We start from the raw sequence: 24826 nt of genomic DNA on the forward strand, positions 1-24826 counted from the left end.
GTATAATTGTCCTGAAATAAATTCTCGGCTGCTTTGGTGGTCCCAACTTCTGGTCAATTAAATGAAAACTCTGCAACCTATAGCAAGCAAACAAAACTACTTACCAAGAAATCAAGGATCAGAGGTACACTTTTTTCTGCCCTTGCTAAAGACTCTCACTTAACTTCAGATAAAATATTTCATAAGCCAGAAGACTCTGCATTTCCATAATACTAAAAGCATTCTTGCCACTTATTCTGCAAGAAGGAAACTTCTTAGAGTGGTATTTTTTGAAATGATACATGCATGAATAAAGTACATAAACTGAATTGTCTATGCATGGGGAGCATTTTCTAGGGGGTAAAAGACCTGAATGCAAGAAGAGTACCCATGCTGTTAGTGATCTTTTTCTGTCACTGGGATCAAGTCCTGTTTTTTTTTCTCTTTGACATGATACAGTGAAGAGTTAGTTCTACATATAAGGGGCAAAAGGTATCTTGCAATTTTTCTTTGCTTTTGCAAGTGACAAATGAGATATGACCATAGCTTTATGATTTTTTCAACTTTTATATATATCCTCTGTTTCAAAAACAAGAGGGAGAGAGGGATTTAAAAAAAATGGCAGAAAAGAAAGGAAATAGAGAGAAAGGAAAATCTGAAACTTTAATATTCAGATTTTTCTTGCATAGTAAAATAAGTTCCTGGCAAATTGTATAATGGAGAGAAGGGAAGAATTTCTTCTTTACTTTCAATTGTACTAGAATTCTTTTCTTCACAGTCAGTGTAATAGCTACTTCCTTGAGGTCAAAAGCCACCTATGTACATTTGTGCTGAAATACGTGGAACTAAATAGAGTAGAAAGGTGATCAGGATCCTTCAGGGGCCAGCATCTGTGCCCTTGTGGTTTCTGAGCAGGTCGTATAGACTCTTCTAAAGCAGTTTGAAATGCTGAAATGAGTCCAAAGTGCACCAGTTTCATATTGCTCCCTCTTGTGTTGAAATCTCCTTTGTATTGTCCTTGTCTGGCTTGTTTGTTTTGGTTCCTTCTGTATCAAATTAATGTTACTGTAGTCATTTCACCATCACCTTCAGACAGTTCACAGATTAGAAGGATCACAGTCAGGTGTCTGTTCACAGTCCCTTAATACTTTCCTCCCTATGAGGAACATGAGGTTGAAGCTTTGCCTATACCAACTCTCAGTTTGTAAGATCAGGTCTTTCAGAGCCATAAAATTGTGGCTGCTTGGAAGGAACTTCAGGAACCAGAAGGGAGGATGCAGCGTAGTGAGTGTGTCTCCATAATGTGTCCCATGCTAGAAAATGATAGAGGAGACCATGTGGCTGTTGCCTTTAGTTCAGGTCTGCTTGTTTCTTGCCATTATTCCATCTTTCTTAGAAGTATTTTGTTGTACATATTTCTGTACATTCCCTTGTAAAGAAGGTGTGTTGAATGCACTGGAAGGATATTTAATGCTGCCTTGCCATGCTATCACTTGTCGGGACCTGGGTAAAACCAGATACAGATCAGATACTGATCTCTTTCCTACTTTTTGAAATTATTTTTTCACGTAGGAAGATTTCGAGTGAATCTTTCTAACTTCCTGTTTATATCTCAGGAGGTGTGGTTTTTTTTTTTCTTTCAGCCAGTCTATGAGGTTCACTTGATTTAAAAGGTATTGAACTGCAAGCTGTTATAAAAAGATAAACCACTCATTTTGAAGATGGCAGCTCAGCAGATTTCAAAGCAAGTTTATTTACTGGCAGGTGTGGTAATACTTGACTGTTAATAGAGCGGATGTCACACGTTAGACTAGTGCTGAAGTTCCAAACCTCCGTGTACTGAACCATGCAGCAGTTGACTTGTAGCTACTATTGGCCAAACCTTTGAGTTCTCTTTCAAGCATTTGAAAGAGACTTTGTCCCCAGATTTTGTTACACGTTTCTTAGCTGACCCAAGTCTTCGGAGATTTGATGCAGACTTTCTTAAGGTATTTTTCATTCTGTTGATTGTCTTCAGTCAGATTTGGAAGTCTAGTTGCAGCATACCAAATCATTGCCTGCTAGTCCATGTTGGTCATCTGGCTGATGGGTTTTAAAGTCGCTCATGTGTCATTTTGCAAGAAACAGTTTGTCAGAGTATATTGCAGACAAAAGATGATTGAAAAGTTTTTAGAGTATCGTTGTTGTAGATGAGTTTCTTTAGGCAAAAAGCTGTCAAATTTGTTATTTGTCTTGACAAGTGTACCGAAGCTGCTAATTAAATTTAGTTAAAACAATTTTGCACTTAAACAACAAATTCCAGAAGATCTAATCTTCGGGACAGAGCCCAAAAGCCCTGGCCTTTCTCTGTAGGTTAGCTGGTAGTCTGCTTGTTTCTAACTCTCTGTTAGAGCTATTTAGCAAGGCCAGCCTTAACTGACAGTAGAAAGAATGTTCTTTATAGATCAAAGCTATCTGCATTACTGTGAGATCTCAGAAGAAGTTCCTCACTATGTGTGATACTAGTACCTGCCATGAACCTTTGGCATGCTCAGAGTGCTGCATTACTGATGTTTCTTGCTTGCACAGATTCACAGGTTTCTTTAACTTCTTTCACTGTTTTCTTACTGTTTTATGTAAGATACCTTTTCTGATTTCAGACTCATCTTTTAAAGCCCTTAAACAAAAGCTGGTTTAAAATGTGAGCGCTGATGTTCCTCCTTGTTCCTCTGGCGTTATGTGATTGCCATGAAAACTAAGATATACTTTACACCTGTCCTAATGCCCAGCCAGGACAAAGTCACTAGTTGATAGGCTGCAGCTATCCATGTGGTAACCCTCAGTGTAAATCTCACTCCATGGGCTGTAATCCAGCTGTTAATCTGACAAGCCCCTTTTCTCCAGACACCACACACCATCAGCTGGTAAAGTGATGCATAAAGAGCAACTTCAGAACAAACTATCATTCATTCATCAAAGTGAATACAAAGATGAGAAAGAAGAGTTAACACAACAAATCATTTTCTATGCTTGTTTCCTTAAGTGAAATTCACAGTGGCAGCAATAGCTGGCCTCACCTTTCAGTTTTCATAGTCATTCTTGGGCTGCTTGTCTCTCTGTCATGATACTGATATCTTGAATCCTTTTGGAGTCTTGGAAAGAGGAAACCAGGTCATCTTGTGGCAGCCAAATAGGCTCAGGCATTGTTATCATATCCCTCTGAAGCTGTTGAACCCAGGAACCTAATCTTTGACATAGTTTCATTTCCTGCTTAGTTCCTCTTAGCAGCTGCTTTTGATAGAAATCTTTAATCAGGCAAGGTAAGTATTTCAGGTAGGAATGTTTAATCAGTGCTTTTAAAATTCTGATAAAATGAGGAACGTTTTTTGGTGTGTGAGATATAGAGATATATAAATATATATATATATCAACATTAAAGTCTCCTGCTTTCCATAGCAGACTTCCTCTCTAGTTCTATTCTCAAATATTCAGGCTAAAATTATAATTGATAGTTTACTTTTTATGTTATGAGGTATTTTTTCATATCAGCATGAAAGAGTTGATTTTTTTAAATGAGTTTTTCTTTTTTAGACTGTTGAAACATAGAAGTGTTCCAATTAGTGTTTAATAACCAAAACAATTTCATTGTTGTGATGGCCATCTGAGGTCCTGTGGAATGTGTGCCAGTGAAAACACCTTTGATTTTTCCAGTGTTTAGGCATAAAGTCATTCTGCCCTAACAATAAGGCTTCATATCTTTCCTAATCTTATAACTCCCTGTTTTCATCCTTAATGTTTTCTTGCAGACAGAGAACGAGAATGCCAGAGATTATCTGTGGAATTAAGCCCAAAGAATATGAATGGAGTAGAACAGCATGAGCCTCCTCAGTCATCAGTTCAACTCCAGTGTAACCTAGGCAGGCCAAAGTCAAAATCTTCCTCAGTTAAATCATCCAATGCTACAACCCAACTTGAAACAAAGACAGATGATTCAGTTAAAAAAAGAGGTAAATTGGATCTCTGGTTGCTATGTTCTGACGTGTTAAGAGAGCTGAGGCCTCTAGGCAAAAAAATGGGAATTCACATATGTGAGGATGATGTGTTGGAAAGTGAGAGCAGAATCATGTTCAGCATAACAAAAATGAGTAGAACAATTTATGGGCTATTTAACATTATATTAAATGAAATTTGAAATAAGTAATTCTAACTAATAGTGCCTTTATAATATTTATTTGTTTTGGGTGATGAATTTGAGCAAGCGTTTAGAAACTGAATAGCACCAGGGAAGGACTATGGAATAGTTGGATTTATGGACTTCAGGAGGATAACCACTTCATCCTAATCTGGGCAAATAACACTTTGAACTATTCCTGCCCCCTCATTCAGAAAAGCCAAAGCCAGCTTTCTGACTTTTGTGCAATTTTGGTTTTCTATTTTAGGGCCAAACATTGAAAAATCAGTAAAAGACTTGCAGCGTTGCACTGTTTCTCTAACCAGATACCGTGTGATGATCAAAGAGGAAGTGGATAATTCAGTGAAGAAGATCAAAGCTGCTTTTGCAGAATTGCACAGCTGGTAGGTAAATCAACTTCAGAGATCCATCAGCACCACCCGAGAAAAGGGGCTAATTAGGGCACTGGCGTTAGTGGGGAGGGGTCACTTACACCCTCTTTGCTTGCAGCATTTGATTGCAAAAAAACAAATACATGGTGCCATTAAGTGACACTCCTCACCAACCAGGAAGTAATATATGCATGAGTGTCTGGTTGCTTGCATACATAAAGTTCTTCAAAAAAAATCACTGGTTTTTTTTGCCCTAAATGATCCATCTTGACCTAATTCTTTTGTATCAAGTCCAGTGGCAGCATATCTGAGCAAATGAAAGCAGTTCTAAATATCCAGTCTGTAGGATTTTCTGAAGTCTCTTTTACCTTCTTTAAATCTCATCTTTCTATACTGTTTCTTTGATCTTATCTTCTTTGGCAGACAGTCCTTTACTGTCTCTTCACATCCCATCATCTTTGGTTCTTATCCACCATTGTTTTTTTCTTTCCCACATAGTTTCTTCTAACTTTCCCATTCATCATTTCATTTCCAATTCTCATCTTTAGTTCATTCTTTTTCTTCGTGCTTTTATGTCTTTAATCTATTTATTCCATTGTAATTTTGATTACTTGTGATATTCAATGTGTATATCTATACCTTTTGAAAATTTATAGCAGAAATAATTGCTGTAGTAGCAAGTTGCATATTTTGTATGTTCTTGTCATAGAAAAATATTTTCTGCTTTGAGTTTTACTTGGCCTTGGTTAAGCATAGATGTCATATAAAACCTGTGTATTAGACAGTTGCACTAAACAGAAGAAATCATGTTAAAATGTGCAATACTTGGTTACAAATCACAGAAGAATACAGAAACCTTTCCCCTTTAATTCATCCACAGTATTTGTCAGTATTTGTATGAGCATGTCTTATCTAAGTGCTGTAGTATTGGAAGAAGTTTAACTCTGGACTTTACTGGTGTATTCATTGTTTCCAGTGATGCATCATAAGTGACTTCAGTGCCACTGGGGCTCCACTTCTGTATGGGCAGAAAATCCAAGTGCTACTGAGCTAATTTTGGGGAAGATTCTGTTTCACTGAGCTGCCCATGTACTTACTGTATAGCAAGGGGAGCTTTGTTTCTGTCCCTGTACTCCAGCAAACATGAACTGTGATCACCAGTTGAACTAAACTGCATAATGTTGTCAGGGTTGCTCTGGACCCAGTATGGGGATGTTTGCTTATCAACTTGAATGTAGTAATTAGATTGCTGCAATATGAAAATTGAATTCATTAACCCCTTGCACCTTTTTTTGGTAGTTCTCAGAGGGGACCTTTTCTCTGAATAAACTCATAGTTGGATCTAATTTGCTGTATAGTCCACACTCTTTTTTTTTTTTTTTTTGGTAGCAGTATTGAAAATATATAGTGTCACATGTTGGTTGCAGGCAGTAACAGTTAATTCAGTCTTTAAGCAATTGTTCTGGTCATGGAACAGGCTTAGAACTCTGATAGGACCTAAAAATGTAGGGGGTAGTAAATTCAGAACTAAAATTCTTCATTATTCATGTTTTAGCTTGAAAAACACTGAAGTATATTGCCTCATGCTAAAATGTGTTACTTAACAGAGGAAAAGACAAAGTTACCCCAAAAGAGTATGTAAATGCAAGTACTTAATGATGAAAATAGCCTGGAAAACTTTTGAATAGGCTTCATTCAATTTTGCCTCCTACCAGCTTTACTGCCTAAATTACTGAAACTAGAAGCTCTAGAATAGATCTGTAAGAGATCTGTGCTCTGAATATTTGTGCCTTGCAAAGCAATTTCATGCACGTAGCATAACACTGCAACAAGGACAGTATAATGTCAGCATATGTTTATGGAAATCTCAGTGCTGGCTATATTGCTTTTGGCAGCTCATAAACCTAATATTTAGGTTTTTCTTCAAATGAATGAAGGGGAATTTTGGTTTAAACAGTAAAATGCATGACTTTACACCTTCTTTGCTGAAGTTAAAGAGAGTTTTGTGATATTTCCTATGACCTTGTGGCCTAAATGCTGAGAAAGATGGGCATAGCTGCCTTCAGTGCCTTGTTTAGGAAGACTTGCTGCCAACTGCTGTAGATTTACTGGATTTGTGTAGAAATCAGCAGAACCATTGATACATACAGCTTCAGACCTCATAAAGTGAACACATCATATTCCTGGGCTGGATGGTTCAGTGTGTGTTATTTACATTGCTTCAGAGTTGAACAAAACATGACTAGTGGTAGCAGGAGGATTAAAGTATTAAATGAGCCCACAGCCTCTTGCATATTTATCACCCTTCTTGGGTGTAGGAATTCTCTGTGACACAGTCAACTTGCCTATCAAGGAAAATTAAGCAATTCAGCTAAAGTGTTGCTCCCAGAGGACTGTGGAGTGACCAAAAGGAAGGGCATGATATCACGTCTCCATTGTGATAGTGATTCCAAAGCTTTTTCCAAGTTCTTCTCCAGTTGCTGCTGGAGTGCAGACTGGTTGAGATGTACAGCAGATAAACATAGAACAGCCACTAAATGCTGTCCATGTTCAGAACTGCCAGGAATATTTGAGTGGGCTCAATACCATAACGTAGATGGGAGCTTAACACTGCTGTCACCCCCTAGGGGGTTTTAATGAAGCTGAATGAAGTCAGAAGCTTTAATTTTGCATTGCAGCTGAATGCTGAAACACACACTACTTTGGTGTCTCTTTTGAGTTTATTTTTCTTCCTTTGGTAATAGGATAAAAGACTGGTTTTGTGTCCTTTCTTGCATTTACAATCAAGGTCAGAATCAAAACTGAATTGCAAGAGTCAGTAATATTTTTAATTTTTTGATAGTCTGTTTTGGTTTTTTAAAATCTTTTCATGATTTTACTGATCACAGAAAGAATGAAGTATGCAAAGACAGTATTGTATATCTTCCTCCTACCTCCAGACAGTATGTGAAACCATTATTATGGAGATAAATGTGTGTCCTGAAAGCTTCAGCAGAAAGACTCACAAAAACTTTACTTTTTTTGCAGCAGAAACTGTTGAGTGATAGTTGTCAGTGGAAATCCGTGTCCGTCTCTGGCTGAGTATTTCACAGCTTGACCTAACAAGTGAAGGGAAGTTACTCCTGAACATGTTCAGTCACTACTGTGCTGCTATTTGAAAAGTCACCTCTCTGGCAAAACAGTGCAGACCCTCCCACAATCTAAAAAAGCAGTGCTAGGGAGCAGATGTGCTGTGAACACCTGTAAAAGCTTGGGGAAAAAAATGCAATGCTTGCTTCCATTTTAACTTTTTAACAAAATGGAGCAAATAACAGTCCCAGAAAGATGCTTGTTTAAAAACACTGCAGTGAGATCACTTTTCCCTTTCTTAAAGAACCTCCCAGAAGTTCCTGCCAGCTGCTCAGAATAGGTGATAACAACTTGATTTTGTACAGTGCTTTTCATGCCAGAAGGCACCAGAGCATTTTACAATCCATGGACTGGTCCAGGCAGGGCACTTTGCCTCACAAGAAGTCTTTCACAGTCTCATGTCGATTGTGCTTCTGCTGTGATCTGGCACCATTGTCACCCCTTCTTGCTGGGCTTTCTATGACATGGCTTTCCCAAGGTTATGAGAGCACTGAGCAAAGCAAGCTGAAGGGTGGTGTGTCTAAAGCCCACATGTGCCTGAAAGTTATGAGGAAGATTGTCGTGACAGTACTCCTTGAACCAGCATTTCTCCTCACTGCATTCAGCTTTGCTGTATGGTTTTCAGGAATACCTTTGTGTGAGTGAGAACATAAGCTGCTCCTCTTAATATTGAGTGTAAAATATGTCAGAGCATAGCCGTGTCTCACAGTAGTGTAGAGCACAGAAAAGAAGATTACCAAATAGTTCTTAAGTTGCAGGGGTAGGTCAGAAAAGCTAATTGAACTCCCCTCTCACTAGAGTGCACTTTAGACATTTGTTGCCAAGCTTAAAACCTGCATGCTATAATTGTGTTCTCACTTTTCCACCAAGAGACTGAATAACCATCCTGGGGATAAAAGGAGAGCCCCAGGAAATCTGAGTGAAATGTGTAGAGCACAAAAGGAGCCAGAGTTCCCCGTAAGACCCCTTGCCAGAAAATAATTTTCACATATTGGGCATTCACACAGTCATATGGAAAACTAAAAGGAAACATCTGCTACTTGCCCACATGGTCTGCCATGAACAGAAAATAGTCTGTAGAAATAGTAGGAACCAGGTTTCATTACACTGAATGCAGAACTGAACCACGTAAATTCAAGTTTCTCTACTCTTTGCATCTCAAACACATTTTTATGTCCAATGCTTTATAGAGAGCATGAAAACCAACACAGTTGATTTTTTGGAGTGAAGAAAAGCACTTGAATGCTCCACCATAGGCTGAATAAAAAATTCATTCTGACATAATGCTGGGAAGATGGAGTTTGGCAGTACCAACAATTTAAAAATATATTAAAATAGATTCAGGGAACAACTAGAAAGCATGTGCTGCATGTTTGGGTAAAATTAAGCAGTTTTAGTATTATTTTCTAAGTCAAAGCAGAGAAGTGGTTGAATAGGGGAAGAAGTAATTTAAAAGAAAATAACTGTGTCTGTGCTAACTTGGTGCAGGGTGGTGAGCAGTGGTCACCATTGCAGAGCAGTGAGTGAACACAGTCACCCCTTTTCTGGGACCCCTACTTGGCAAGCTGTAAAGATGATGGTTTTCTGTTGCCCATAGCCCTGACTGTTTGTGTTAGTGATGTGGTAGTTTGGAGCATGGGCAGATGCCTGGAAAGGCCAGGACTAGTATTGCTTTACACTGAACAGACTTCCTGTGCTGTTTCTCTCTGCATTTTCAGAATCCTTCCTTATGAGCTTTCTGTCTGTGTGACTGCTGGCCTTTGGTAGTCCTTATGCTTCTAAAGTACAGATTTTCAAGTCCTCTTGCAGTTTGTTGTGATATTTGTTTGCCCATCAGTCACACAATCTAGTCTTTAACTTTGCCAGTGCAGAGAAGGAAAAAACAGTCTCCTGGCATTTAGGTGTCCTTAGGGCCTCGCTGGGTTTTCAGGTACCTCGAAAGACCAGTGCTTTGACCAAGACCCCTGGGCCCTGTCCCTGCTGCTTGGGGGATGAGAGAGAACCTGATCCAACAACTCTGACCTCAGACCAGGTACTTCCCTGCAGAGCTGCAGCACTGGGAGAGGGGCTTGTGCTTACACTCTTCTCACGACCTCCAGCAGTCTGGGATCACCCCTGCTGTGCATCAGTGGAGAGAAGGAGCAGAGTTCATGAAATGAGGGGAGTTAGGTTTCGATGAGATACGTAATGTCCCCTTTCTGGCCCCTTTGTCTTTTACAGTTCCCTGCTTCATCTCTGTATTTTTTTACCAAATTTGCGAAAATGGATTACAGAGGTGAGATCCAGAAGTGGATTACAGTATCTTAACCTGTTGCTCATACTTGATGGCCTTGTGTCTCCCCTCTTCCCTCCCAGTCGTTCATAGGTGTGTTTGTCATCCTCAGTACAATACAAGAACGCATGTTTGTTGGGGCCATGCAGGTAGGCTGTTGCTTTTGTGCATGTCATTGTTGTCAGACATAAACTAAACACAAGAAGGAAATAATTACCTTGAAAAATTTCAACAGACATTAGACCAAAGAACCAGACTCTTCTTCTCTCTTTGTGGCCTCTTTCCAAGGTGCTTTTGGGAAAGTTGCCTCTTCTCTATAGCAAAGCTCAACAACCATCTTCTACCTTGCCCCAGAGTGTGCTTAGGATAAAATGTATAAAACCAGTAAGGTATTCAGATACCTCAGTAGTCAGATCAAAACTGAGACTCAAATAGGAAAGAAATACTTCACAAATTTAGGTGAAAATTTGCAGGATGCTAACAAGCCATGGTGCAGCTCATACTCAAAATTGTTAAGATGCTGCCAAATCCCAAGGTGATGCCTTCAATTCTAAATAAATAAAATTTAGAAATGTTCTTTCTGGAAAAGATTTTCCATGTCAGTTTTCAGCTTAAATGTTTCAGTGAAAAACTGATCAGGCAGTAAATTTCTAGTTGTTTGTAAAGAGGTCTTAAAAGAAAATTGCAAATAGACCTTTAATTATGGTGGGTTTACCAGACCCCACTGTGCGAGCTGGCTGCTAAAGAGAACAATGTTAGTGAAGATAGATAAGACAAATAAACACAAAATAAACTTGAATAACTAAAAACCTTTGGGCATTTTCAGTTCTACTAGGTGGTACACTGCAGAGGGAAGGATTTCAGTGACGTTGATTTATCATGTCTTTTTTTTAATCTTCTTATTGTCACACTGTATTAGTGATCAGAATGATCAATGTTTGCTGTGTAAACATTGTGCATATGCTACTATGGTGATCAATTAATAACCTTCCAACATTGTGAACATGTAAATAATATTGAGCTAATACTGGAAGAATATTATTTACTGAAACATTGCAAGATATATAATGTAACAGCTTTTCCTACAGGTTTATTAATATAAAGAAAACTTGTATAATTTCTCCAATTACAAAGTAGCATGGCTACTCAGTAGTCCTGTAAAGCTTGTAATCATCCATTACAGGTGATCAGGCATTATATTTACAATCTCATTACATCATTCTAGTTCCTTTGCTGAAAGTTTGACAGGGACAGTTCAGGGATTGAGGTGCAAGATTCTTTTGTGAAATACACAGTTGACTTAGAGGTTCTTATCAGTTGTCTTTTCACCCTGCTTGTGGGTCAAATATGTTCGTGTCAGAAGGGAAATCTGTGCAGGAAATAAGGCATAATACTTAAAGACCAATGCGGAGCTTATCAGGACTGTCCTGTGAATTTGCCTGTAATCTCAGCTCAAATATAGCAGAGACAGTAACAGTACTAACATCCCTCAAACTTGCTCGAGTTTGTCAGAAGCTTGTCAATCCGCACAACTTTAAGGAGCTACTGGAGTCTTTTCCAAAGTGTTGACAGAGCAATGTCACTGGAGAAGGGTGTTTGAAGCCTAAGCTGTCAAACTCCAGCAGTGTCCCACGATTAATTCCCTTCCTGCTGAAAAAAGGGCTCCAACTGTACCTCAGTGTTCCAGCAGCTCTCCTGGTGAACCAGACCCCAGAGGATGCCCATGAAAAAATATCTCTTTCCCCCTTCCAGATGAAGAGCCCTGCTGGAGTTGTTCAGATGCCACAGCTGACACTGTCTTGCTGAGTCTCCAAAACAGTCATTCTCTAACTGTGCACAAAGCTGGTTCAAGGGAGAGTGAAGCTTATTGAACACCTCAAGGAAAAAATTGGCATTTCAGGGGGTTTAACAGGGTTTTGAAAGGACTCGTTGGAGTTACACTTATCAGTAAACTCTGTGCTATGCAGTTGGGGCTTACCTTTGTGAGCTGTGTCAGCATGTTTGCCTCCATGTCAGCTTGATCTTTTTATTTCCCCATCTCTTCAGGCACAATAGGTTTATAATAATGCCTGGAAGAGGCAGAAGGAAGGAGAAGATTCTGGTCATCTGGAACCCTTGTGATTCTCATCAGTAAAGCTATAAATGAGCCAGCCTGGCAATCTGATGCAGCTTTTCTGAAGAGGCACTAATAACTTTAATCATTTTAGTGGGATTTTGAGGTATTGCAGCTGACTGAAAGTGTATTTTCTTTTTCACTGTGCAAACACTAAATTTCATGCAGTAAACTAGAGGAAGATTAATTTGTTTCCACTAATGTCAGAACAAATTCAGAATTTATTCTGAGTATGAAATTGTGAAATGAGGCAGCTGTCAGCATAATTTACCCCTACCATTGCTGTGCCAGCAACTCATTGTAGTTTGGCATTTGCAGCTCTTTAGCCATTTGTATACTAGAGTGAATTCTGCCTGCCTGTGTAAGGCCAAGGCATGACTACTGTCCATTTGACCAGGAATAGAATTATGTTCTTGCCTTCGGAATCAAACAAAATGATTCCTAGAGAGCTGCTATTTCTCCTGCTGCATCTCATATCCCTGCAGCATAAGCACCGGCTGTGTCCTCTACGTTAAGCCTCTGCCTTGCTGTGTCCCTTCAAGAAAATTGTCTCCCTTCCCACCTCAAAATTTTCTAAATCCTGTGCTCCAGACTGCAGATCCTCACCTGCAGTGAACAGTGTTATGGTGCTGGCAGCCAGAGTTTGGTACCCAGGTCCTGATCCTGCAGAAGTGACGGGTAAGAAAAGGACAGAATCAGCCCTTTCGGGAGAGAGGTGTAGTGAAGGGAGACAGAAAAGAAAGAGGTAGTAGTGTTACTCTGTTTTGGCTCTAGCATCAGTCATGGAGTACAAGACTCACTTGATTCAGATCTGCTCTTGAGTCTGGTCAATGGGAGAGGGGATTTGAGTCCCATTATTTGGTCTACGACAGCAAGGGAACCTGTGAACTCATGGTTAGGGAATGGATTCAGGTACAATCGGAGAGAGAAATGGTGCTGAGTTGTGTGTTTGTCACAAGAGTCTCAAACGGTATATGGGAATATCTTCAGTACTGATATTCAAGTTAAGGAGAAGGCATGCTGGAGCCTGATAGATTTTTGGTGCTTGGAATAATCAGAAAAAATTGACAAGATTATGACTTCTCCAAAACATCAGCTAAAGTAGTCTGTTCATGATTTTAAACCTGGTCCCTAACATCTATAGAAGAACTAAGAGAAACAGCATAACTAGAGAGGAAAGAATGAGCAGAATGTTTTCCCTGAGGTGTCTTTAGATCTGAAATACATTCTGATCCTTACTCTGCTAGAGCTCAAATCTGGTCATACCTGAGTGTGCAGAAAGTTCCTATAGCACCCAGTATCCAGTTCTCCACAGCACAGCAATGACTGCAGGCTGTACACTGGAGTGTACCAGCTTGAGACAACATTTAGGTGTCAAATGGGCACTAAGAAGTATTGAAAGAAAGTGCATTCCCAGGAGGCATTGATGAGCTGAGCTTTGAGGAGTTCTCCAAAACACTAGTGCTGTGGTCTGATCATGATCACCATACTGAGCCCCATTAAGGGGCTGTCTGAGCTTTATGTGAAAATGGTAAGATCCTAGCAGGAGTGAGAGATAAGATTTGATCCATTGAGTTTTCCACAGTGTCTTTGTCCTTTCTCCTTCTATACCTCTTAGCATTTAGTTTTTTCTTCATATTTGTTTTGTGGGTTTTTTCCTAGGCCAGTTTTTCAGCTTTCTGTCTGTGGTTTTCATTTGTTTAGAACTTTGCCAAGTTCTTGCTGGATGACTTGTTGCTCAGTTTTGCACTGAAGTGCTTTATGTGACTAGAAAGGACTCAAATTGATTCATACACCATTTCCTTAATAATTGACCCTTATGCAAACTAGGAAAAAAATTAACATTTCCTAGTACTGATTGACCTAGGAATTCCTAAGGAAACATTAACGTTCCCTATATATGATGTATGGTAACTTATGAATTCCAACGTGAGAAATGTGGTTGTGCACTTCCAGATGAGAATTAGTATGTTCCTTTCCTTTAAAGAGAGAGAATGCATACTGTTGGCTGGTAGAAATTAGTGCAGCTGCATTGTCTTCAGGGAAGGGAAACCTCATGAAGATCTGTCTGTTAAAACTTAGTTTATTGCATTAATTAGTCTCACATTGACAAAGGTACCAAACGTTTTTTCTGTCTAGTAACAGAAAAGATATGACTATAAAATATGATAAAGGACTGCTATGGCCTTGTTCCCATTCTGGTATTAAAAGTGGTTTTATTTGGCATCGAAATAAAATGCTATTGGCCAAGCAGTTTAGTAAGGATCTGCTGTTAGAGTTCAGAGAGGACAGTCATGGAATGAACTGCACTAAAACACACTTCTGATGAGCTCTGCTGTTGTGACCTTGTTGATTGAATATTTTTTCCAGACAAAAGTTTGTTTATATAACGTGTGTAGTGCACTGGGAAGGCACTTTTGTAACAGAGACAGAAAAAGCAAAAATATGCACTTTTAATTTAAGGGAAAATACTAAAGATCATTAAACTCTCTTTGTGGAGGGTAGAAATAGGTAAGAACTTAAAAGACTCATTTCAGCCACCTGCTGTGAAAGCCAAGGAAGTTTATTATACCATGTAGTTACACAAGCTAATTGAAAATAGATTAATTCTGAAAAGCTATCACTATTTAGATGAGCAAACTGGAATCATCACCTGCTTATTTGGAGTTCAAGTTTAATGCTTATGCCTGGAGAATATTGAGTGCCAACTGGAACAAGTATGTCCTTTCATTTTAAGATTTGCTCTACCATAAAAAACCCTGCTGTTTTATTTCCTCTGGTGTGTACGTCACACTAAATTGATCTGGCAGGCCAAAACAATATTTTTGGTCTTGTTTCTATGTATGAAACAAAAATGTTTTACACTGCAATTTTATTGTCTTGCATTCTTTGCCATCAGCCAAAACCTGCTTCTGTCCCTCTTGCTGGCTGTTGAGAGGCAGTGTAAAGGTCTCCTTCTCTAGAGGTGACATGGTAGGCTGGGGTGGGACTCTGCAGAGCTGCAAAGCTCCCGTATGAGCTTGGTTAATTTATGTGAAGATTTCAAGGAAGCATGCCATGGCACTTGAACACATTCTAGCTGGTAGATTTTTGGTTGTCAGCTGTGTGTTTGCCCTGTGTTCCCCACGCTGCCTGCTCACCAATCTTTCCCTGTTTTAGTTAAGGACTTGTCAGTCCTTCTCTACTCTTTAAGGCTTCTGTCTTTCTTTACTGCCCACTGAACTCTATAGGATCTTGCCTTTCTTGCAAAGGATGTTCTAGAAAAATTTTTGGAGTTTGAATTTTCCATAATGTCTTTCTTCAGTAGAAGCTGGTTCATATGTAACTCAGTGTCTTCAATGCATACAAAAGCTTATGTTTAAGGATGATTTTACTAAAAGGATTGAGAACTCCACTCTTCCCTTGAGTGCATGCCTAGATGTACTCCTGGTATTTGACCTACTTTTTGCAATTTCTCCCCTCTAGAAGCTACTTGCATTTACTCACTTATACAAACATAAACATTAGTATTGGTGGTGTTTATTAAATGTGAACTTAACTTTAAGAGGGGAACTAGTGAGTGGAAAGTGGAATGGCTCACCAGAGCACTGCCCACTGGAGAACATTCTGCAGTGGTGTTGTCTTACTGAAAAATGTCTCTGGGTTCATGATGTTCATTTACCAGAACTACTGTCTGCTCTCAGCAGACCCACCTGATCAGTTTGTACTTTGACAGCTTAAAAGCACTGTCAGGGATTGTGCACCAGAGGTTTGTGAAAGGAGAAGCACACAATTCCTTTAGGAAAGCCAGGTAAAAGTTGAACCACTCTTTCCCAGTCCTGGAGAGAAAAGGGGTCAAGGAAGCTGACCTCTAATATGAAGGTACTCTAATGCTTGTTTACATCACAAACCATTTTCTTGTTTGCCCTGACATGTTTTGCAAAAATATCTCTATTTAAGGAAGAGAAGGACCGCTTTCCACACATCTTTAATTGTGTTTTATTCTTATTATTGTGCTGCATTAACTTGGATAGCAGCAATGGTGTATGTGGCTTAATTAGGAAACGGACTGCTTGGTCATTTGAGGGTTTCTGTGCTGAGACAGTGCTGAAGAGGTAAATCAAAGTGACTTCCACATCTGTGCAGACATGTGAGCAAGCCAGTAAGATGTTTGTGTAAATCAGCATACACTGATCATCACTAATCTTTTTGTAGTCAGCTTACCTAGATGTTTCTTCAGTTTCAATTTTTTAAGTCTTATCCATTTCAAAACTGCCCATAATTAAGGTCTGAAGTGTATGTGTAGTTACAGCTTTTAATTTTGAATGGAGTCCTAGCATGGATTAAATTATGGTTTTTTTCTTTCTTTTTTTTCCTTTTTTAGCATCGTAGACAAAGAAGTGTCATTAATGGCAGAAATTGATAAAGTTAAAGAAGAAGCCAGTAAGTAAAAAAAATACACAGGGAACTTTTGGAATAGCCATGGGAACAGTTGTTTTGTTTGGCAGAAAATTACACAGTACATAAATTTGGTTAGCAGCATTCCCTCGTCTTTCATTGTGTGTATATACAGTCAAATAAGGCTTTGGTGTTCCAGGGTAGTTCCTGTCTATAGGGATTATGCATCAAAGTTTCAATATTATGAAATTAAGGTGAACTAAAAGTTCATATGAAGTAAGATTTAAATTATTTATTCCTTCTGCTTACCTACCAGAGCTTTTTGACCACTCCTTTTTTTTTTCATTTCTATGGTTTGTTGATTACTTCATTTTCAATTTTCAATCACTGTTTGCTTGCTTATATTACATATATGAATTAGAATACTGGAAGTTACATGGGGCATATGTTATTGTGTGCCTTGCATAGCTTTAAAGGATAGTAATCAAGCTTGTGAATTAGAACAATTTAAAAAATAAAAAAGATATGTTTACTGCAATCTGTTTTCTTAATAATCTGTAGGAGTTGATCTGATTCCACGCCTTCATGTTGTCTCTGTTTTTTGCATAGATTTTCATGTATATACATTCTGATTTGGAAAAAAAAAAAGGCAAGATGAGCCATGTATACCACATGATACCACAATATCTGTTTATATTCCATCTGGTACATGGTATTTGTATGTACCCCCAGTAATCAAGAGTTTCAATAAGGATTGCTAAACAAGAAACTGAAGAGTAACCAAAGCATTGTTAGAATGATACTTTGTCTGGCAGATGAAAATATCACTGCTATGTATGCATACAATCCTTTTATTGATTTGTGAATTTAAAGACCTTCCAAGGAGGGCTACAAATACAGGTAACATTCTTGAATGCTTCGTTTGCATTTGGAACTCTCACTTAGTTTACAAATGTATACTAGTTAAATTTTTATTTTAAAAAAATGCTCTAAATCCTCTCTGATGCTACCTAAGTTTCTTGCAGCTGTGTATCTGTGGAAATTAAAAGGTAAGAGTTGTTACAGCAAAGATTAGCATTAGTTTCTGTCTTGAATTTCATATGCTAATTTTTCTAGGAATAACATGAGATAGATGTGGATTTGAACTTCATTGTTATTCTGGGGAGGAATTGTGGATGGATACATATCAGCAACTTTTTGGTTGCCTGCAGAGACCAGATAGCCATAATCAGCTACAGGGCATGCACTCACTCCCAGGAAAACCAATGGGAGAATTCCTATCGATCAGCAGACGAGGATCTAACCCCTAAATGCATAAACAAAACCACATTTTGGAAATCCACTGTCCAGGGCTGATGGTATTATAGGGCCCTTTCATTAATCTTGGCCCGGTTTAATAGTAATTTTTGTAGAAAGTAAACCTAATTCTTATCTACAGACATGCAAAGTGCTGCATTTGCACATGACATGTTCTGTTTCCTTGTTTTCATGCCAGCTCCCTGCATAAGAGTGGATGGCCTCTGTACCTGTTTCTAACAGTGTGGTTTCTGCTGTCTCTCAAGGTTGTTGTAGGCTGTAAAGTGCCTTCAAAAACTTAGGCAGAAAGTTGTTGTAGGACTGTAACATGCGAACCAAGAGATAAATAATATTATTTATTTTCATATCTCTTTGCTGCACTGGAGGACTGTTTTACAGTGGGTAATCTTACTGTCAACGCTAGGAAAAATTCCAAATATGATCATTTCAGTTTAAAAAAAAAAAATGGGTATTTGGCTGGCACCTCATGTGGAGATGAGTACTACTATCAGATGAGATCATGTTTTGGGCAGACACTTCAGCAAAGAGGATGCTGATCTTGGGGAGGAACAATATTAGTATTACCTAGAATAAGCAATAAATCAGAACTCTTGGACAAAGGAAACCAGCTAGTAAACTGGTTCATTTAATCTGATAAAAGTTTCTTATTCTTGTAGACCGTATTCCACAAAAACAAAATTAAAAGATCATCTAGAGAGATAGATACACACCTGCTCTTAGCATAAGTAATAATGTAGGCACAGATTTGCCAACAGGGCTAAAGGAACTGTAGCTACCCGCTGCCTTCCCTATCCTGTGTGACACACACTCCCCCATCGTATGGTTTGTTTGCTCCCAGATAGCTGCAGAGGTGCAGCTGAGTCTCCCTGTGCCTGCTGGACCATGTTGTACTCAGTGAAACACTGGAACAGGTTTCCCAGAGGGGTGGGAGATGCCTCATCCCTGGAAACATTCAAGGTCAGGCTCTCAGCAACCCAGCCTGTTCAAGATGACCATGTTCATTGCAGGGGGGTTGGACTAGAGACCTATAAAGGTCCCTTCCAACCCAAACTATTTAAGATTCTATGGTACTTTAAAAAGAAGGTGCCATCTGATTAAATAAATGATAATGGGTTGAGAAACAAGCTGTCTGTGAAATATCATTAATTCCAACCTTAAAAATGGCATTACAAAGTGTAAGCTGGTTACATGACTTGCCAAGTCTGCTGTAGAAATCTGTGGGAAAAGAAGGCAAAGCAGCCAAAATCTCCACAGCTGTAATGGAGTCTGTGGCCTTAGAATAGTTTACAACTACTGCTCACCCTGACTGTATGTGTAAGGTCTAGGCAAAGGACTATGATTGTTTTTATTTTATGTTTAAGTGCTGTATTTCCTCTCTGCCATAAGTACTGATCCCAACAGCCAGTTAATCAGTTGTTGCTTTTACACTGAGTCACCATGTAGGTAATAGTATTTGCGTATATTTCATTTTCCACCAAAATTGTAATGTGGTATTATCTTATTATCTTGTATGTTACTAGATCATTGCTCTGTGGTTCATGGTTAATCTTTCCCTATAAGAATATAACTGTTCACCTCTTCCTTATATAAAATATACAAGACAGGCAGTAAAGAATATTTAGTACTTTTTCATAAAGACTGTTGACCTTCAATACTGCTTTACAGTTGAAATGGCAACTGTGTATATTCTGCGTGTGAAAGCAAAATTGTGATGCCAATGATTTTAATGTAAACTGTATACAAAGGAAGTGAAATAGCCCTGTGTGGATAAAATATGGCGTGTCTTCAGAAACAGGCTGGTGACTTAATGTAATGCTTCTTTCCATGTCTCCGTGGAAGACTCCCTGATTTTGTGATTAAAACTAAAGCACTGGAAAACTCAAAGCAATATGCCTTTACCCCTGTTTGTCTAAATGTTGAAGGATTGATTTAACTTTGGTTTTCCGACAACTATCCCGTTTCCAGGTCTTTTTCAACATCAGGCAATTCAGTTAAATATGCTGATTGACTTAATCTGTGCAAGCTGCATATTGGAAGTCCAGTTGAAGTCAGGGGTCCATGTATTTGTCTCACATGTGATGTACAGTGTTAATGCCTAAAGACTGATAAATTCCAGAGCAGTTTACCTTCCTAGCTTTAATGACTGACTATTGGTATTTGGCAGTGGAAATCCTGACTGCTCGGCAGAAGAAAGCTGAGGAGCTGAAGAGACTGACGGACCTCGCCAGTCAGATGGCTGAAGCACAACTGTCTGAACTCAGGGCTGAAATTAAGGTCAGGCATTTACTTCTGCTTGGGTATTTTAGCTGTTTGCAGAACAGCCAAGAAAGAGCTGTCACGTTAACATGCCCAGGCTGTTCAGTCCTGCTATAGGCCAATGAGTAACTAGCTTTCCATATGGAAAGCATAGCTTCTTAAAGCATTATAGCACCTCTGGGCAGTGTACGGATGATGTACAGAGAAGTCAGCTACACTGATGTAAGCTGTCTCATCAGTGTAGCAGTGGGGAGTTTTGCTGTTTGTATATCATTTGTAAGACTCAGTTACTAACAAGTAAACCTGATAGCTTCAGATTCAGTGACCAAACACATATTCTCTGAGGAAATGACCCACTTCCCAAGTGTGGGAGTGATCAGCTCCCACTGGGCTGTGAGACATGTAATTTGGTAAGGACGGGAAAATATTTGGTTCTGCATAAAAATCCCGTGTACAGGGCAGGGTCAAGAGTTTGTTGAGCCTTACAGTGAACTTAAGATCAGTTGTTTCCTTTACCATCCCTATAGTCTTTTGCTCATAATGTAAATCACTGTTAACATGTCTTATTTTGCAGCACTTTGTGAGTGAACGGAAATACGACGAAGAGCTGGGCAGGTCTGCCCGATTTTCCTGTGATACAGAACAGCTGAAGACCCAAATTCAGCTCTGTGGAGAAAGTAAGTGCTGGTGATTTCTCACATGGAATTTCTCAGAACACAGTGTTCCACTCAGCAGAACTAAAGGCACCTGTGCTGCCTGGAAGGGGGGTGCAGGAAGCCCACTGTGAGTGGTGTCTTTGGATACAGGAGGCTCACTGAACACACACAGGTCACCTTTACAGTGTGCAACATGTTCGACTCACTGTGCCTGTGCTGCACACTCCATCTGCAGGTGTGCACTGCCCACTTTGTCAGAGATCTACAGGTATTACTCAGATCAGTTGGAGCTTTCAATCTAAACAGGATTTCCAAGTAGAAATAAAAGTCAGCTCTGGGGAATATGCAAATTCAGTAATTTATAAGTAAATAGTCAATAGGAAGCTTCTCTGTGTGAACATAGTGTTGTGAGGCCAATTCAGATCTCTCCTGCTAGGAAGTAACTCCCCAGCTTTATAACAGTGTTCACTGGGTTATTCACTGAGTTTTTCAGGAGATAAATGGAGTCTCAAATCATAGCATAATTAAGGTTGGAAAAGACCTCTAAGATCACAAAGTTCCCCAGTAAACCACCATGTTCACCACTAAACTATGTCATCAGTTGCCATATCCACATGTTTTTTGAACACTTCCAATGCTTAACAACCCTCTCCATGACAAAATCTTTCCTAATATCTGATCTAAACCTCCTCTGGTGAAACTGGAGACTATTTCCTCTCATCCTGTCCCTTGTAACCTGGGAGAAGAGACTGATCCCACCTTGCTACAATTTCCTTTTAGGTAGTTGTAGAGGGCAATAAAGTCTCCCTTCAGCCTCCTTTTCTCCAGGCTCCTCTTTTCAAATCATCTACCCTTCTGCTTGGAAATTTAGGTTCACTTTTTTGCTTCTAGTATCATGTCCCTTTTGCAAAATAAGAGATTGCCTATTTCTCATCTTTGTCGTGCTTTTTTCCCTCCACCTAAAGAAGTAAATGCTGTAATGCTTTGTCCAAAATGTTACCTTGTCCCATTGTATCCCATCAGTACCATTATCCAGGAGAAAACTGCTAAAACAGTACTGAACTAGTGCATCTTAGTGGAAGGAAAATGATAAATGCTTTCAAGTAGTTACTCAAAACAGAAAAAGGAGAAAATACTACATAGTCTGCCAATACGATCTTGTGACTGCACAGTTAAAGAACTGACTGCTTGGAGGCATAACCAGTTTAACTCAGTAGACCATAAGAATTGCTTTTGCAGAACACTTTGAAAATACATCTAACCCTATATCCTCTCTGTCACTGAAGCCAACTCAGGATGTTTCAAAAGAAGGCATTAACTTCCCAGTAATGCATCTAATTGTTTACAGTCACCTCGTGGACCCTGTCTCATACCCTGAAGCATAAGAGATTGAGAATTCTATAGAGATTATCCTGACTAATAATACCACAGCTGCTATTGATACAACCATAGACGGGTTTTTTTAAACTCATTGAACTACTTTCCTAAATAACTTCGAGCTGCAGTTAATTCAGCAAGTTAATTATTTATACCTCATTTCAGTAAAGCATTACATAAACGTAGTTTGATGCAGGCCTGTTCAAATTGGGTCAGTGAAGTCAAAAGAGTAGGGGAGCAGTGTCATCCTAGAAATGACTGATAGTGCACTGACTGTCTGAAGAACTTCGTTCTTACCTGCCCTCAGTGACTTTAGATGAGCAACTCATGATGTTGGATGTCTTTGACAAGAGCTTTTCAGTGCAGAAGATGTTTCTGTTAGGAGTATCTCACAGTGAGGCCCATACCCTGCTAGGAGCTGCAAATACCACTCAGAGGTTATAGGAGGCCTATAGCTAAGAACAGCCACTGTTGAGGGCTTTAACAAAAGCAATAACCAAACCCACAGAGCTTGTGCAAAGCAAGGCATGTTCTAGCATGAGGAGAGGGTAGACAGCATACACTCACAATGAAGGCCGGGAAGAAACAAAAATAATTGGACTAACATATAGCCAGAATGCCCAGTGGCAAGTTGTATCCTTTCCTTGTACATCTTTTTTGTTAAAAATAGATTTTTGTGAAAAGCACCTGAGTCTTTATATGGGTTTCCATGTGCAGCAGTCTAGAGAGCAGTAGAATTCAGTGACAGCTGGCCTCAGTGAGCTTCGGAGAGAAAATTCAGTCCATTGTGCAGATCATTGCATTGTTCTGCTGAAGAGGGCACCTAGTAGAAGAAGTAGCTGATGTTGTTACAAGTAAGATCCTCGAATAATCTAACAGATGATGCTCAGTTACTAAAATTTTTCCTTACCTTCTTTCTCTGTACTAAAAGTGAAAAAATAGAAGTACCTCTTGGATAAAACAGCAGCCGTCTCTCTGAAGTGAACCTCAGTTTTGTCATCTGTACCAGAAGGAAACAGAAAAATTCCGTAATCAGAAAAATTAAGATCAAGAACTTTGTTAGCCTCAGCATCTCTTTGAGACTGCTTGGGGGCTATTTCACAGAAACAGCTTTAAGAGCCTGTGGAAATGCAGAGAAGAATAAGGATTTTTTTGGTGCATTTCACATCCAGACATGACAGTGCTTAGTAAATCAGGCGATGTCAAAATATTAAGAAGTAGGGAGTAGGAATATACTGAGATGAGCAGTAGTGGTTCCTGATGGTGCAGACTGCCATGGTCTACATGAAGTTGATTACTGCATTGCATTCAGTTCCAGTTTTTATAGATATTCATGGTACAGAAGAACCTTTTTTACCCATCTCCATAGAGAGGGATAAGCAACAGGCACTAGACTATTTTTTTCTTCATCTTAAAAACGTTTAGACATTCTAGGGCAGCTTTCATGGCTGTTGCCTGTGTTGTAGGTAGTACATATGTAGACAGCAATGAGAGCCATGGTTCCATGATCAGAGAATAATTTGGAATAGAATTTAATCTGTGATGTCTGCAGACACAAATTCCTTTGACCTCAAGCAGTCAAGAGAGTTACTGGCATATCACTTCCCACATTTCTTCCTTTGTTGCATGAAGACTCTTGTTACAGGGGCATTATTGATAGGACAAGCAGTGCATGGAGTGGTCCTGGCAGCACATGTTCAGCTCAACTGATTAAAAGTTGACAAGCAAACCAATAGGTGCCAGGAATTTTGAAAAATTCTCTTGGATGACAAAAGCTTGGCCTTCTGCCAGGCTCCTTCCAGTTTTAGTGCAGTGCCATCACATTGGCTCTTCTGTCTCCAGAAGTGCTTCACAATGAGGCCATTTTACAGAAGTAAAACACTATGGCCTAACTCCAACCCAAGTTGTCTAGCTTACTTCATTATTTAAAGTGAGGCTGGAACAATGCTTCCAAAATTAAGTGTAAGCAGAATAATAATACATTCCTATGTTTAGATGTTGATCATTTAACTGATAACACATAATCTTTTTCTTTTATAGTTTCTCACCCAAAGAACAACTATTCCTCAAGGACACCATGCAGTTTAGTGCTGTCTTCAATGACCTCTCATGCAACAACTGGCAAGCAAAACACACACACACGAAAGTCCTCTAGTAATGCCAAGAACTCTGATAATAAAACAGCCAGCATTAAAGTACAAAGTCATCTTTCTTCCAATCCTACAGAATCTTCTTCTCAAGGAATTCCAACAAATAAGCAGGTAAGAAACTAGTTATGAACTAAACTAAATTACTTAAGAAATTTCAGGAAAATATGCAGCATTGAAAGTTGTTAATACAAAATCAAGTACTGGTTTGCAGTCTTTATATTTAATTAGTAATTTTGGAAAATACGCAAGCATATATTTTCCAGTTTCATTTTCAAGTCAGCGTGAGCATTCGGAGTGGAAATACCAGAAATGCCATATGAGCAAAGACGGCTGTCAGGTGTTCAGAAGTGACTAGTGGCAGTTAATAGACTGAAAAAGAAAAACCCTCCATAATAGCTAACTACCCTATGTGCTGTGATGGAGAAACATTTAGTCCTGATACTTACCAAATGGTGAGCTGATGTGCTGTTGAAGCACAATTATTAGATACATTTTAAAAGTAGAATCCTGCTGGGTTTAAAAGCATGTTATTTCAGAAGCTCTATGACACAGCTTATAGTATTGTCCTATATTGGAAGCTATTTTGTTATATGAGCACCTTAGAATGTCCTTCTACTGTTGTTCTTAGGTAAAGCTGTCGCTGAAGTTGCTCTGAATT

General features: G+C 39.1%; 1 protein-coding gene across 3 annotated transcripts in view; it reads left to right on the forward strand.

Annotated features, from left to right (window-relative positions):
- The window catches only part of SPATS2L (spermatogenesis associated serine rich 2 like), a 139652-nt gene that overhangs the window by 112536 nt on the left and 2290 nt on the right, over positions 1-24826 (forward strand). For all 3 annotated transcript variants that reach the window (XM_029959571.1, XM_018071915.2, XM_018071917.2), the window contains 6 exons: positions 3765-3965; positions 4398-4533; positions 16399-16457; positions 19894-20003; positions 20560-20662; positions 24059-24279. In XM_029959571.1, the coding sequence (XP_029815431.1) occupies positions 3765-3965; positions 4398-4533; positions 16399-16457; positions 19894-20003; positions 20560-20662; positions 24059-24279 (830 nt within the window). The remainder of the gene's footprint in view (positions 1-3764; positions 3966-4397; positions 4534-16398; positions 16458-19893; positions 20004-20559; positions 20663-24058; positions 24280-24826) is intronic.

This window comes from Manacus vitellinus, unplaced genomic scaffold (genome assembly GCF_001715985.3).
Source record: "Manacus vitellinus isolate BGI_N305 unplaced genomic scaffold, ASM171598v3 scaffold_20_pilon, whole genome shotgun sequence".
NCBI classification, from domain to species: Eukaryota; Metazoa; Chordata; class Aves; order Passeriformes; family Pipridae; genus Manacus; species Manacus vitellinus.